Source organism: Hypanus sabinus, chromosome 14 (assembly GCF_030144855.1).
Source record: "Hypanus sabinus isolate sHypSab1 chromosome 14, sHypSab1.hap1, whole genome shotgun sequence".
Classification (NCBI taxonomy): domain Eukaryota; kingdom Metazoa; phylum Chordata; class Chondrichthyes; order Myliobatiformes; family Dasyatidae; genus Hypanus; species Hypanus sabinus.
The window spans coordinates 64,579,535-64,593,873 of NC_082719.1; the positions used below are offsets into that span (position 1 = coordinate 64,579,535).

Here is a 14,339-nt window from a genome sequence, read left to right on the forward strand (position 1 = left end):
TGCATATATAAAAGTTACACAATGAAAAATAAGGAAAATTCATTGTACTATTGCTACAAAAGTTAAAGGCATAAAATGTTACACAATCTAAAACACCAAAAATTATTATGAAGGCCATGTATCCATTTTTAGCTTCCTTTAATTTTGTTTGGCATTTTACAAAAAAGGCTATTTAGAAACTTATCAAGAGCAAAACATCACAAAATGTACTTAAATGTAAATCTGATGCACAAGCCCTCACTATTCCAAGATTCTCTAACAATTTTTAAAAATAAAAATCATGATATCACATTGGGATGAAGTGAAATGCCAAGAACAGTTTTCAATTAATGTTGATTAATTGGGTTATTACTCGAGGGAAGATTAGAAACTAATGTTAATGAACTTCTTTGAATGTTCACAAGTTCCAGTTAGTTTATAATTACAACAATATTCTATCAAAACCCTCCAAATGTTATAATCATTCTATTTCTAAATCAAACCACAATGTGGTATGAATTAGGTGGAGTTCCAGACAAGACATTAAATACACATTTTACATTAAGTGGATGAATGCTGCATTAAAATTTTTCACATTCAGCAATTTTTTTCCTGTTATTTGCAGGAAGTAAACTCAAAAATGATCAGACTTAAACGTCTATCTTTAGTGGATGTGATCTTGTTCTTCAATTGACATCACTGTAGTGATGGCTATAACCGTTTAAAATGAAACCTTGAAAAATTTGGTACTTAACTGATTTCATATGAACTTAAATGAACGTCAGCATAACTAAGTTTTCCTTAAACCATCTCGAGTCTTCTGTACTCATCTGAACAGTGAGACATCACAGTATACGGTTCCATTCTGTAATTCACAAGCTCTGCCTTTTCATCACTGCTCCAAACCAAATTTTTTTTAATACATTAACCACTACCATTTAAATATGTACTTTCCCTTTACATAGGAAAAATAGTAAAAGCTTACATTGAAATCTTGAAAATTATACGGAAACTTTTGAATCCTAGTTACTTTAGATACAACCATCTGGTGCATGTACTGATGTTTCAAGTGCAATTGCTCCCAAAAGTTCATTTGACTTTATTTTCAACATTCTTACTTGCTAAATCAAGAAGCTGTGAAACACATTACTGTAATTTTTAAAAAAGCTACTTAAAGACTTCATTGATAAAGTAAATAAGTGGAATGTCAATCTATACTTGTGTACCATTATACATTTTGGAACCAAATGCCATTTTAAATAAATTGATGATATGGCACATATCTTGTGAAATAATAGAAACGTATGTGACAAAAGATGGCTCAAAAACAAAAAAGACAAGAGTACAAATAAATTAATTTACACAAAACAAAAAAGTTTTATTAAAGTAAGAGGTGTGTATCGTTAGATCATCTGCTGATTTTGGGGACTTAAGCCTCTAAGAAGGCACAAAAAAAAACAGGGCAAGCTCAGTCTGGTCTAATGGAAATTACTTCACACCACAAATTGTTTGTGCGTACATGCAAACACACAAACAGCACAGCCAGCTATGGTAACAAAATGTAGCCACATCAATTTAAAAAATAAAATAAAAAATACTGAGTATCTAAATGTAGACTTTCCACAGTTGTTTTGACACATTTTAAAAAAAAGTTGGCAAAGATTTTCTGACCAAAGCTTCTTGCTAAAGCCAAAAAGTTTTTTCAAAGTACTTCATAAATGTCCTAATCCTGTGAACTTGTGCTGTTGGATTAGAAGCATTTGTTTAGTAGTAATACCATGGGAGCGTGTTCAGAAAACAAAAATTCAAGTAAAATGATAGAAAGTTCCAATTGATGTAGTTCCAAAAGTTCTTAGCATTCCAGTGATTGGCTTTTGGTGACCACAGCTCAAAATTAGTAGGGAAGTTTATGCAGTAAGGATCTTGAGAATCAGTTAATCCTCTGAATCTGTCTGAAACTTAAATAGCTCTTGGCCGCTTAGGATTGATCTGCTTACTAGCTTGTTCTTCCTCCTGAAGAGTTGTACGGAAGACTTTTACTTTATCTGAAAGACAGGAGATAGAAGTTAACCATATGCAAATAAAATAAATTGCATTATTACTCATGGTGGATATCAGTGGAAAGTTAGTTTTGTTTATCATCATCAGCAAATTAAATGTTTCCTCCAGTTTATTGGATAAAGTACACAAAACCTACATTCGTAAAACGATTAACTAATGTGTTGTATGTTATACAATGTATAACAGACATTATAACTTAATAATTTATAATTCTGAACAGCAATAATATAAACTTAAGGATTAAAAAGTAATCCCATTAACTGAACATGGTAGAGATTCTCTATCACACTGTACCTACATTAAGCAGACTTAAAAATTGCAACAAGCATCCTGATGGAGTACCCAGTAAGGATCTGAAAACTTGTGCCAACTAACTAGCAGGCGTATTCAAGGACTTTTTCAACCTCTCACTGCTACGGGCAGAAGTTCCCACTTGCTTCAAAAAGGCAACAATTATAGCAGTGTCTAAGAATAATAATGTGGGCTGCCTTAATGACATCGACAGTGATGAAATGCTTTGAGAGGTTGGTTATGACTAGCCCGAACTCAGCAAAGACCTGGACCCATTGCAATTTGCCTATTGCCACAGTAGGTCAATGGCAGATGCAATCTCAATGGCTCTGCACATGGCTTTGAAGCAGTGGTCCCCAACCACTGGGCCGCAAAGCATGTGCTACCGGGCCACAAGGAAATGATACAAGTCAGCTGCACTGCTGGGGACCACTGCTTTAGACCACCTACATCAGGATGCTGTTCATCAACTATAGCTCAGCATTTAATACCATCCTTCCCACAATCCTGATTGAGTTGCAGAACGTGGGCCTCTGTACCTCCCTCTGCAATTGGATCCTCGACTTCCTAACCATAAGACCACAAGTCTGTGTGGACTGGTGATAACATATCCTCCTTGTTGACGATCAACACTAGTGCACATCAGGGGTATGTGCTTAGCCCACTGCTCTACTGTCTGTATACACGACCACATGGCTAAGCATAGCTCAAATACCATCTACAAATTTGCTGATGATACAACCAAACTTAAATATGGCATTGAAGCTATTCTTCACCTCACAGTCATGAGTATAAAACACCCCCACATGGAATTGAGATCAAGAGCCGAGAGGTAATGTTACAGCTATACAGGACCCTGGTCAGACCCCACTTGGAGTACTGTGCTCAGTTCTGGTCACCTCACTACAGGAAGGATGTGGAAACTATCGAGAGGGTGCAGAAGAGATTTACAAAAATGCTGCCTGGATTAAGGAGCATGAGAGTTCACCTGATAGAGGTGTATAAGATGATGAGAGACATTGATCGTGTGGATAGTCAGAGGCTTTTTCCCAAGGCTGAAATGGCTAACATGAGAGGGCACAGTTTTAAGGTCTTTGGGAGTAGGTACAGGAGGGTTGTCAGGGGTAAGCTTTCTAAAAAAAAATGCAGAGAGTGGTGAGTTTTAATAACTTTAGACTTTTAATATAATCACAATTTTCTCTTTGATGGAAGATACCATGGCATGCAAAAGTTTGGGCATCCCTAGTCAAAATTTCTGTTACTGTGAATAGTTAAGTGAGAAGAAAATGAACGGATCACAAAAAGTCATAAGGTTAAAGATGAACCATTCTGTTCAACATTTTAAGCAAGATTTGTGTATTATTTTTGTTTTGTAAGATTTTAGAGTGAAAAAAGGAAAGGAGCACCATGCAAAAGATTGGGCACCCCAAGAGATTTGAGCTCTCAGTTAACTTTTACCCAGGTTTCAGACATTAAAGAGCTTGTTAGGGCTATGGCTTGTTCACAAGCATCGTTCAGAAAGGTCAGGTGATGCAAATTTCAACACTTTATAAATACCCTGACTCCTCAAACCTTGTCCTAACAATCAGCAGCCATGGGCTCCTCTAAGCAGCTGCTTAGCACTCTGAAAATTAAAATAAATGATGCCCACAAAGCAGGAGAAGGCTAAAAGAAGATAGCAAAGCATTTTCAGGTAGCCGTTTCCTCAGTTCATAATGTAATTAAGAAATGGCAGTTAACAGGAACAGTGGAGGTCAAGAAGACCGAGAGAACTGCTCATAGGATTGCTAGAAAGGCAAAGCAAAACCCCCATTTGACTGCAAAAGACCTTCAGGAAGATTTAGCAGACTCTGGAGTGGTAGTGCACTGTTCTACCCTGCAGCGACTCCTGCACAAATATGACCTCCATGGAAGAGTCATCAGAAGAAAACCTTTCCTGTGTTCTCACCACAAAATTCAGCGTCAGAAGTTTGCAAAGGAACATCTAAACAAGCCTGATGCATTTTGGAAACAAATCCTGTGGACTGATGAAATTAAAATAGTAGAACTTTTTGGCCACAATGAGCAAAGGTATGTTTGGAGAAAAAAGGGTGCAGTATTTCATGAAAAGAACACCTCTCCAACTGTTAAGCACAGGGGTAGATTGATCATACTTTGGGATTGTGTTGCAGCCAGTGGCACAAGAAACATTTCACTGGTAGAGGGATGAATAAATTCAATTAAATACCAGCAAATTCTGGAAGCAAACATCACACCATCTGTAAAAATAGCTGAAGATGAAATGAGGATGGCTTCTACAACAGGATATTGATCCTAAACACACCTCAAGATCCATAATGGACTACCTCATGAGGCACAAGCTGAAGGTTCTGCCATGACCCTCACAGTCCCCCGACCTAAACATCATTGAAAATCTGTGGATAGACCCCAAAAGATGGTCCAAGAATCTCACTGAACTAGGAGCCTTTTGCAAGGAAGAATGGGTGAAAATCCCCCAAACAAGAATTGAAAAACTCTTCGCTGTGATACTTGCCAAAGGGGGTGTTACTAAGTACTGACCATGCAGGGTCTTTTTCTTTTTTGTTATTTTGAAACTGTAAAAGATGGAAGTAAAAAAGTAATCTTCCTTAAATATTAAGAAATGTGTCATCTTTAACCTTGTGGCTTTTGGAAAACAGGTCATCTTTTACTCGCTTAGCTATTCACAGTAACAGAAATTTTGACCAGGGTGCCCAAACTTTTGCATGCCACTGTACGATCAATGTGATGTTACTTTAGGATGTGGAAAATGGGAGAGTAGTTTGATACTTAGAAAGGAGCCCAATCCTTCTGTTCTTACTAGATGAAAGGTCAGAATTTGTTTGACCTGCTTTATGGTAATGCGAAAATTTTATACTTTTCATCATTCCTTTTAAGCAGTTATTCCTTTAAACTGTCATTATTCTTTCGATGTACTTCCTTATATTTTACTAGAAGGTATTCCCTATCATGCAGTCAGTGAGATTATGTATTCCAGAACATCAACCACTATCTTCTTACTTGTTCCAAGCAGAATGCTACAATATTATTGAATTTATTTTCGTTTTAACTTCAGATTATAGTTCTTAAGATAGCTGCCACTTCATGTGACCTATTTGTGTATGCTGATTGAATGTGGACTTGGTGTAAACCTACCCCTCAGTTCAGTAAGAATTTCGATCTTCTGATCTAAAATCGACTCTAACTGTGTGGAGTATGCATCCACATCATAATCCACCTCTTCAGTCATCTCTAAAAGTGCTTTTTCATCCTCCAGCCATCGAATTGACTCCTGTGGATAAACAAAATCCCATGTTTAAAGCACCAATGTGAAATAGAACATAGATCAGTACAGTACAGGCCTTTTGACCCTCAATGTTTTGCCAACAAAATATAAATGTACTCCATGACCCTCCATTTTTCTTACATTCATATACCTAAGAGTCCCTTAAATATACCCATTTTATCAGCCTCCAACATCTCTGGTAGTGCATTCCAGGCACCCTCCAGCCTCTTGTAAAAGAAAACCTTTGTCTGATATCTCCCCTAAACTTTCCTCCACTCACCTTAAACACACCGTAACAGCGTCTGGTACTGGTTCTTGACAGCCTGGGGGAGAAAGGTCCTGACTGTCTATTCTGTCTCTGCTTCTCAATCTTATACACCTCTATCAAGTTGCCCTTCATCCTCCATCACTCCAAAGGGAAAAGGCCTAACTCACTCAATCTGTCCTCAGAAGACATGCTCTCTAATCCAGGCAGCATCCTGCTAATCTCCTCTGCCCACTATCTAAAGCTTCCACATCCTTTCTATAATGCAGTGATCACAACTGAACACAATATTCTTCGTGGTATTGTTTCACAGAGCTGCGACATTACCTCACGGTTCTTGAACTCAATCTCTGACTAATGATGGCCAACTCATCATGACTTATTAACCAACCTGATCAACTTGTGCAGCAATTTTGAGCTATCTGTGGACTTGGACCTCTAAATCCTTATGTTCCTCCACAGTGTTAAGAATCCCATGTCTGACCTTGTTCTCCACCTTCAAGTTGAATCTTTCAAAATGTATCACCTCACATTTTCCTGGATTGAACCCCATCTGCCACTTCTCCACCCAACTCTACAAACTGTCTATGTCATGTTGTAAAACAAACTACACTATCCACAACATCTCCAACTTCCATGTCATCTACAAACATACTAACCCACCCCTCCACTTCCTCATCCAAGTCATTTATAAAAATCACAAAGAGCGAAGGCCCCAGAACAGATCCCTGGAAAACACCAACATCAAAGCAGAATTTGCGTCACCTACTCCCACCCTCTCTGCCTTGTGTGAGCAAGCCAATTCCAAACCCATGCAACCAAGTCCCCATGGATTCCATGCATGACTTTCTGGATGAAACCCCATGGAGAACCTTGTCAAATACCTTATTAAAATCCATATACACAACACCTACTGGTCCACCTTCATTCATCAGAGGGGGGGAAAGGGGCCACAGTGGTTGACAAAGGAAGTCAGGGACTGCACAGCTTTAAAAACAAAGGAAGTACGACAGAGCTAAGGTGAGTGGGAGAACAGATGATTGGGAAGTTTTTAAGGAACAACAGAACTTAACTAAAAAGGCAATACGGGGAGAAAAACAGAGGTACGAACGCAAGCTAGCCAGGATTATAAAGGAAGATAGCAAAAGCTTTTTTTTTAAAAGGTATGTGAAGAGAAAGAAGATAGTTAAGAACAATGTTGGGCCCTTGAAGAATGAATTGGGTGAAATTGTTATGGGAAACAGAGAAATGGCAGAAGAATTTAATGAGTACTTTAGATCTGTTTTCACTAAGGAAGACACAAGCAATCTCCCAGATGTATGGATGGGCCAAGGACATAGGGTAACAGAGGAAATGAAACAGATTGACATTAGGAAGGAAACGATGATGAGTAGACTGATGGGACTGAAGGCTGACAAATCCCCAGGTCCAGATGGTCTGCATCCTAGGGTACTAAAGGAGGTGGCCCCGGAAATTGCGGATGCATTGGTAATCATTTTCCAAAGTTCCTTAGATTCAGGATCAGGTCCTGAGGATTGGAGAATGGCAAAAGTTATCTCACTTTTTAAGAAAGGAGAGAGGGAGAAAACAGAGAACTATCGACCTGTCAGCCTGACACTGGTGGTGGGGAAGATGCTAGAGTCCATTATTAAGGATGAAATAGCAGCATATCTAGATAGCAGTGATAAGATTGGGCCGAGCCAGCATGGATTTACCAAGAGTAAATCATGCTTGACTAATCTATTGGAGTTTTTCGAGGATGTAACCAGGAAGTTAGACAAAGGAGATCCAGTGAATGTAGTGTATCTCGAATTTCAGAAGGCATTTGATAAGGTCCGACATAGGAGATTGGTGGGTAAAATAAAAGCTCAGGGCATCGGGGGGGGGGGGGGGAAGAGAGAGACATTGACATGGATAGAAAACTGGTTGGCAGATAGAAAGCAAAGGGTAGCAGTGAATGGGTGTTTCTCAGAATGGCAGGTGGTGACTAGTGGGGTGCCACAGGGTTCGGTATTGGGACCACAGCTGTTTACAATTTATGTCAACGATTTAGATGAAGGCATTGAGAATAACATCAGCAAATTTGCTTATGATGCTAAGCTGAGTGGCAGTGTGACATGTGATGAGGATGTTAGGAGAATTCAGGGTGACTTGGATAGGCTGGGTGAATGGGCAGATACTTGGCAGATGACGTTTAATGTGAATAAGTGTGAGGTTATCCACTTTGGGAGTAAGAACAGGAAGGCAGATTATTATCTGAATGGTGTAGAGTTAGGTAAAGGAGAAATACAAAGGGATCTAGGAGTCCTTGTTCATCAGTCACTGAAGGTGAATGAGCAAGTGCAGCAGTCAGTGAAGAAGGCTAATGGAATGTTGGCCTTTATTACAAAGGGAATTGAGTACAAGAGCAAGGAAATCCTCTTGCATTTGTACAGAGCCCTGGTGAGACCACACCTGGAGTATTGTGTACAGTTTCGGTCTCCAGGGTTAAGGAAGGACATCCTGGCTGTAGAGGAAGTGCAGCGTAGATTCACGAGGTTAATTCCTGGGATGTCTGGACTGTCTTACGCAGAGAGGTTAGACAGACTGGGCTTGTACATGCTGGAATTAAGGAGATTGAGAGGGGATCTGATTGAAACATATAAGATTATTAAGGGATTGGACAAGATAGAGACAGGAAATATGCTCCAGATGCTGGGAGAGTCCAGTACCAGAGGGCATGGTTTGAGAATACGGGGTAGGTCATTTAGGACAGAGTTAAGGAAAAACTTCTTCTCCCAGAGAGTTGTGGGGGTCTGGAATGCACTGCCTCGGAAGGCAATGGAGGCCAATTCTCTGGATGCTTTCAAGAAGGAGCTAGATAGGTATCTTATGGATAGGGGAATCAAGGGATATGGGGACAAGGCAGGAACCGTATTGATAGTAGTTGATCAGCCATGATCTCAAAATGGCGGTGCAGGCTCGAAGGGCCAAATGGTCTACTTCTGCACCTATTGTCTATTGTCATTTGATTTTTCATCTCCTCAAAAAACTCTATTAAGGCTCATGAGGCATGGCCTATCCTTCAAAATACCATGTTGATGATCCCTAAAAAGACTATGCTTCTCCAAATGTTTATAAATCCTGTACCCAAGAATCCACTCCAATAGTTTGTCCACCACTAATTTAAGACTCACTGGCTTCAACTGCCAAGATTATCCCTATGCTCTTTCTTAAACATAAAATAAATCTGAGTTGGTGGCCCATACGGTACACAAAATTTCAGGCAGGCCTTCTAAAATAAGCCTTTGCAATGATTCATTTTATGAGCACTTAAATAAAATTTAAATCATAAATTAGTTGAACTAGTTCAGCTACTCCATCTTTAGTTAAGGTTTTTGGAAGCTAAAGAAGCCTTTGAAGCTCAAAACTAGGAATACTGTGAACTAAAATAAAAACAGAACATTTTAAATTGAAGCGGTGGCAAGGAAGCTAGCAGTGGTGTGAAAATTTTGGAACAGAGATAATTATCCTCCAATGTTGAGGTCATGAAGTAAAATACAAGCTACACTTGTACCCAACAAGAATAAAAATTGAAAATTCCTCTGTCAACTCAATATTATTATAAAATTAATAGTGATTAATCAAAAATACTTAATATTTGTACCTGAAATATTGCCCTGTGCTCTTCCACAACCTGTTCCTCCATTTCCACCATCTGAGACACTGCCTCATGGAAAGTAAACAGCTGAGGTGAAACTTCCTCCTCCTTGAAACAAGCAAATACCTGAATGAGCTATTAAAGTTGGTAAATCCACACGTGTCTTATCATTGATGACAATATGCCACAGAGAAATTAAACCAGGGGGTGGGGGTAGGGGTTGAGAAAGAAGAGGGTGCTGCAATAGTATATTTAACTGGAGTCAGGCCAGGACAGACCTGAGGATACTAGGAATGGATGCAGAAATTAAATAAAGAGGTCCAATGGATAAAAGTGTAGGATTTACCTTGGTGGGATCAGATTGCGAGAAGATATTCCTATCCAGCAAAGCCCCAGACTTAGTTATTCTCAGGAATGGCCAATGAGAGGCAATATTACCCAGATATGATTAATTTCCTCAAAATGGTCCAAAGAGTGAGTATATTTAAGTCAACAGGCATGAAACAGCACACCCCGATGCTTTTCCCCTTCATTTTGAGGGATTTTAACCATGCCAGCTTGATAAAGTCCCTAAATAATTATCACCAGCATATCATTCATGGAACCAGAGCAGCAAACATATTGGACCACTGTTATATTACAAGCTCACACACACAGTTCAGAAAGTCTGATCACCTGGTTGTGCTTCTATTCCCCGAGTACAGGCAGAGGCTGAAGATCGCAACACCAGTAGTGGACCAAAAAGGTATGGACAAGGGATGCGGAGGAGCACTTTGAGTTGGTGGACTGGACAGTATTCAGGGGTTCATCTTGGAGTCCTTAGTTTTCAATGATTTCACTAAAACCTGTGGGGACGAATGTGTGCCTCGGACTGAGGTTGGAGACGGAATCAGATGCACAACAACTGGTAAAGTTTGCAGGCTATTACTTCCTACAAAGTGAAACTTAACATCATATACTTCAATGATGCTTCACCCCCAGATGAGCTCAACGCCTTTATGGAAGGGATAATAAAACCTCAGCTATGAGGACCACTGCAGCATCTGGTAACCCTATGATCACTGTCTCAGAGGCCAATGTCAGAATATCTTTGAAGAGGATGAACCCTCACAAGTCGACAGGCATCATTCAGTAGCACTCACATCTCTGCTGATGAAGTGCTTTGACACAGTGGTTATGGCAAGAACCAACTTCTGCCTAAGCAAAGACCTGGACCCACTGCAATTTGCTTGTCGCCACAATAGGTCTATAGCAGATACAATCTCACTGCTTCTTCACGTCCTAGGATCACCTGCACAATATTAATACTTACATCAAGTTGCTGTTCACTGAGTGTAACTCAGCATTCAACACAATCATTCCTACAGTTCTATTCAAAATGTGCCGCAACTTGGGCCTCGACCTCCTCACCAGAAATCCAGTCTGTACAGACAGGAAATAACATCTCTACCTCACTGACAATCACCACTGGCGCACCTCAAGGATATGTGCTTAGCCCACTGCTCTATTCTATCTATACCCATGACTGTGTGGCTAGTTACAGCTGAAATACTGTTTATAAATTTGCTGATGATGCAACTAATTGTTGGCAGAATTTCAAATAGTGACAAGAAAGCATTTAGGAATGAGAAAGATCAGCTGGTTGAGAGGCATTGCTCCAAGCAACTGCCTTACATTTAACATCAGGAAGACCAAAGGACTTATTGTGGACTTCAGAAAGGGCAAGACGAGGGCACACAACAGTCCTCATCAAGGAATCAGTAGTGGAAAGGGTGAGCAGTTTCAAGTTCCTACCTGTCTTCCTACCTGTCAACATCTACGAGGATCTTTCCTGAGCCCAGCATATCGACATACTTACAAAGAAGGCACAGCAGTAGCTCTATTTCATTAGGATTTTGAGGAGATTTGGTATGTCACCAAAGACACTCGCAAATTTTTAAAGACATACCATGGAGAACATTCTAACTGACTGCATCACCATCTGGTATGGGTGGGGGCACTCCACATGATCAAAGTAAGCTACAGAAAGTTGTGAACTCATTCATCTCCATCATGGGCACTAGCTTCCCCAGCATCCAGGACATCTTCAGGAGTGATGCCTCAAAAAGGCGGCACCCATCATTCAGGGCCCCCATCACCCAGGACATGCCCTCGTCTCATTGCTAACATCGGGGAGAAAGAACAGGAGCCTGAAGGCACACACAACGATTCAGAAATTGCTTCTACCCCTCTGCCATCAGATTTATCAATGGACACTGAACCCATGATTACCACCTCACTACCTTTATTTCTCTCTTTTTTCACTTTTTATACAGTTGCAAGAAAATGTTTGTGAGCCCTTTGCAATTACCTGGTTTTCTGCATTACCAATAAAATGTAGTCTGATCTTCCTCAAGTCACATTAATAGACAAGCACTCTCCACCTAAACTAACAACATACAAACAATAGTACTTTTCATGTCTTTATTGAACATTGTTTAATCAATCGCAGTCCAGTCTGGCGAAAGAATGTGAACGCTTGTTTTTAATAACTGGTAGAACCTCCTTTAGCAACATTTCAGTTTCATAAAGCATCTCAATTGGGTTAAAGGCTAGACCCTGACTTGGTCATTCCAAAACGCAAATTTTCTTCTTTTTAAACCACTCTGTTGTTAATTTACCCTTGTGTTTCAGATCATTCTTGTTACATCATCCAACATCTATTAAGCTTCAGGTGATGGACCACTACACTAACATTCTCCTACAAAATGTCTTGATACTACTTTGAATTCATCGTTCCCTTAACGACTGCAAGCTGTTCAGGTCCTGAGGCAGCAAAGCAGCCCCAAGCCATGATGCTCCTTCCACCATGCTTCACAGTTGGGATGAGGTTTTGGTGTTGGTGTGCAGTGCCCTTTTCCCTCCAAACATAGTGGTGTGCACTTCTGCCAAAAAAATTCAACTTGTGTTTCATCTGTCCACAGAACAGTGTCCCAGATATGCTGTGGAACATACAGGTGGCCTTTTGCAAATTGAGATGTACAACAATTTTTTTTTGGAGAGTAGTGGTTTCCTCCATAGTGTCCTTCCATGAACACCAGTTTTTGAGTAGTTTTCTTATAGTGGGCACATGAGCAAAGACTTTAGCAGCTTTTAGAGATTTCTGCAGGTCTTTTGCTGTTACCCTTGGGTTCTTTTTCACCTCCTGCAGCATTGCACATTGTGCTCTTGGTGTGATCTTTGCAGGATGCCCATTCCTAGAAAGAGTAGCAACAGTACTGAATTTCCTCCATTTGTAGACAACTTCTCTTCCTGATGATCATTCAGGTCTTTAGAAATGCTTTTGTAGCCTTTTCCAGCTCGATGCATCTCCACAATTCTTCTTCTAAGGTCCTCTGAAAGTTGTTTTGATCGAGGCATAGTGTATATAAACAGATCTTTCTTGAGGAGAGCAGCATCTATCAGTAACCAGATTTTGGATGTTTTTTTTAAATAGACAGGAGCACCTCTACAACCAACACTTCCAATCTATCTCACTGATTGGAACATTTACTATGATTGTTTAAACATTGTACTCAATATTGACAAGCTGTAGTACAATTGTCTGTGTTATTAATTTAGGCAGATTGTGTTTGTTTACTATTGTGACTTGGATGAAGACGAGACTACATTTTATGAGTAATTAATGCAGAAAACTAGGTAATGCCAAGGGTTCACAAATTAACAAATTTCACACCAGTGATATTAAACCTGATTATGATTCCGATTGTCATATGTATGTGTGCAACTCATAGACTTACAGAACTAATTTGATAACTACTGTGAAGCTAGCATAATCTCAGTGGATGAATGATACAGGCAAGGTCATGCAAAATCAAATTAATTAGGTAGTGCCATATTATGAAGGTGAAACTATATTTAAGTGCTAACCAATTACTTTCAGGGCATTCAACATGTTAAAAATTAGGCTTGGTAAAAAGCTGAAGTACAAAAGTTCTCATTTCCATAGTCAAATGGGTTATCTTCATTCAATAAATTATATATTAACAATAAGATGATTTTATTTGTAAATCAAAAGAGTAAAATATTGAATTTATTTGAATTTAACCTCTTTTTGTTTAACTTTCTTGGGTGTGGAGAGATACCATTTTAATATTTCATTGCTCCTGCCATATCTAATATCATTCAAAACGTACACTTAATTATTCTGAATTTCAGCTCCCCTTGCAGATGGCTAAACTGCACAAATTTGAACTACGGCTGAATTGATTTGCATTTTCTCGCAGTAGTCCTGGAGGAAAATAATTCTGACTAGCAGTAATAAACCTTGCCAGAGAGCTACTCTTGCACAACAATGTTTTTAAAACTCAAAATGAATCCTAAAATTGTGAAAACACCAAGATGCACTTTTGGGTTAGATGAAAATGAAGAAGCTAATATCACTGCACAGAAAAGATGGTCATGCTTTTGGTTAAGGCACCTCATGTCATAAAAGATGTCTAAAACTCCTTTTGATCACAGTCTCAGAATAATAAATGTTTTCACTGCTAAGGTTATAATTATTATTTTACTTATGCTTCCTATCCTCAGGTGTCATTTCCTCACTCTTCAGCATAAATTATTTGAAATGATAAGTAATCAACTGATCAAAGATGAACCAGCATCAAATTAATCTTTGGAGACATTAAACTGAATGACCAAAGTCTGTGTCCACCTGTCCGTTCGTGCGTGTATATGAATAGGGAAGGGATTCCAGAGCCTTCGGCAAAATCATCTTAGAGTTCAGCAAAGCATCTACCTGGGTACATAACAGCTTGATG

General features: G+C 39.4%; 1 protein-coding gene across 2 annotated transcripts in view; it reads right to left on the minus strand.

Annotated features, from left to right (window-relative positions):
- Positions 1–121: 121 nt before the first annotated feature.
- kif2a (kinesin family member 2a) overlaps positions 122–14,339 on the minus strand; it is a 113,723-nt gene continuing 99,505 nt past the window's right edge. For both annotated transcript variants that reach the window (XM_059989334.1, XM_059989333.1), the window contains 3 exons: positions 9,547–9,648; positions 5,506–5,641; positions 122–2,024 (listed from right to left, as the gene is read on the minus strand). In XM_059989334.1, the coding sequence (XP_059845317.1) occupies positions 1,939–2,024; positions 5,506–5,641; positions 9,547–9,648 (324 nt within the window). In that variant the 3' untranslated portion in view covers positions 122–1,938. The remainder of the gene's footprint in view (positions 2,025–5,505; positions 5,642–9,546; positions 9,649–14,339) is intronic.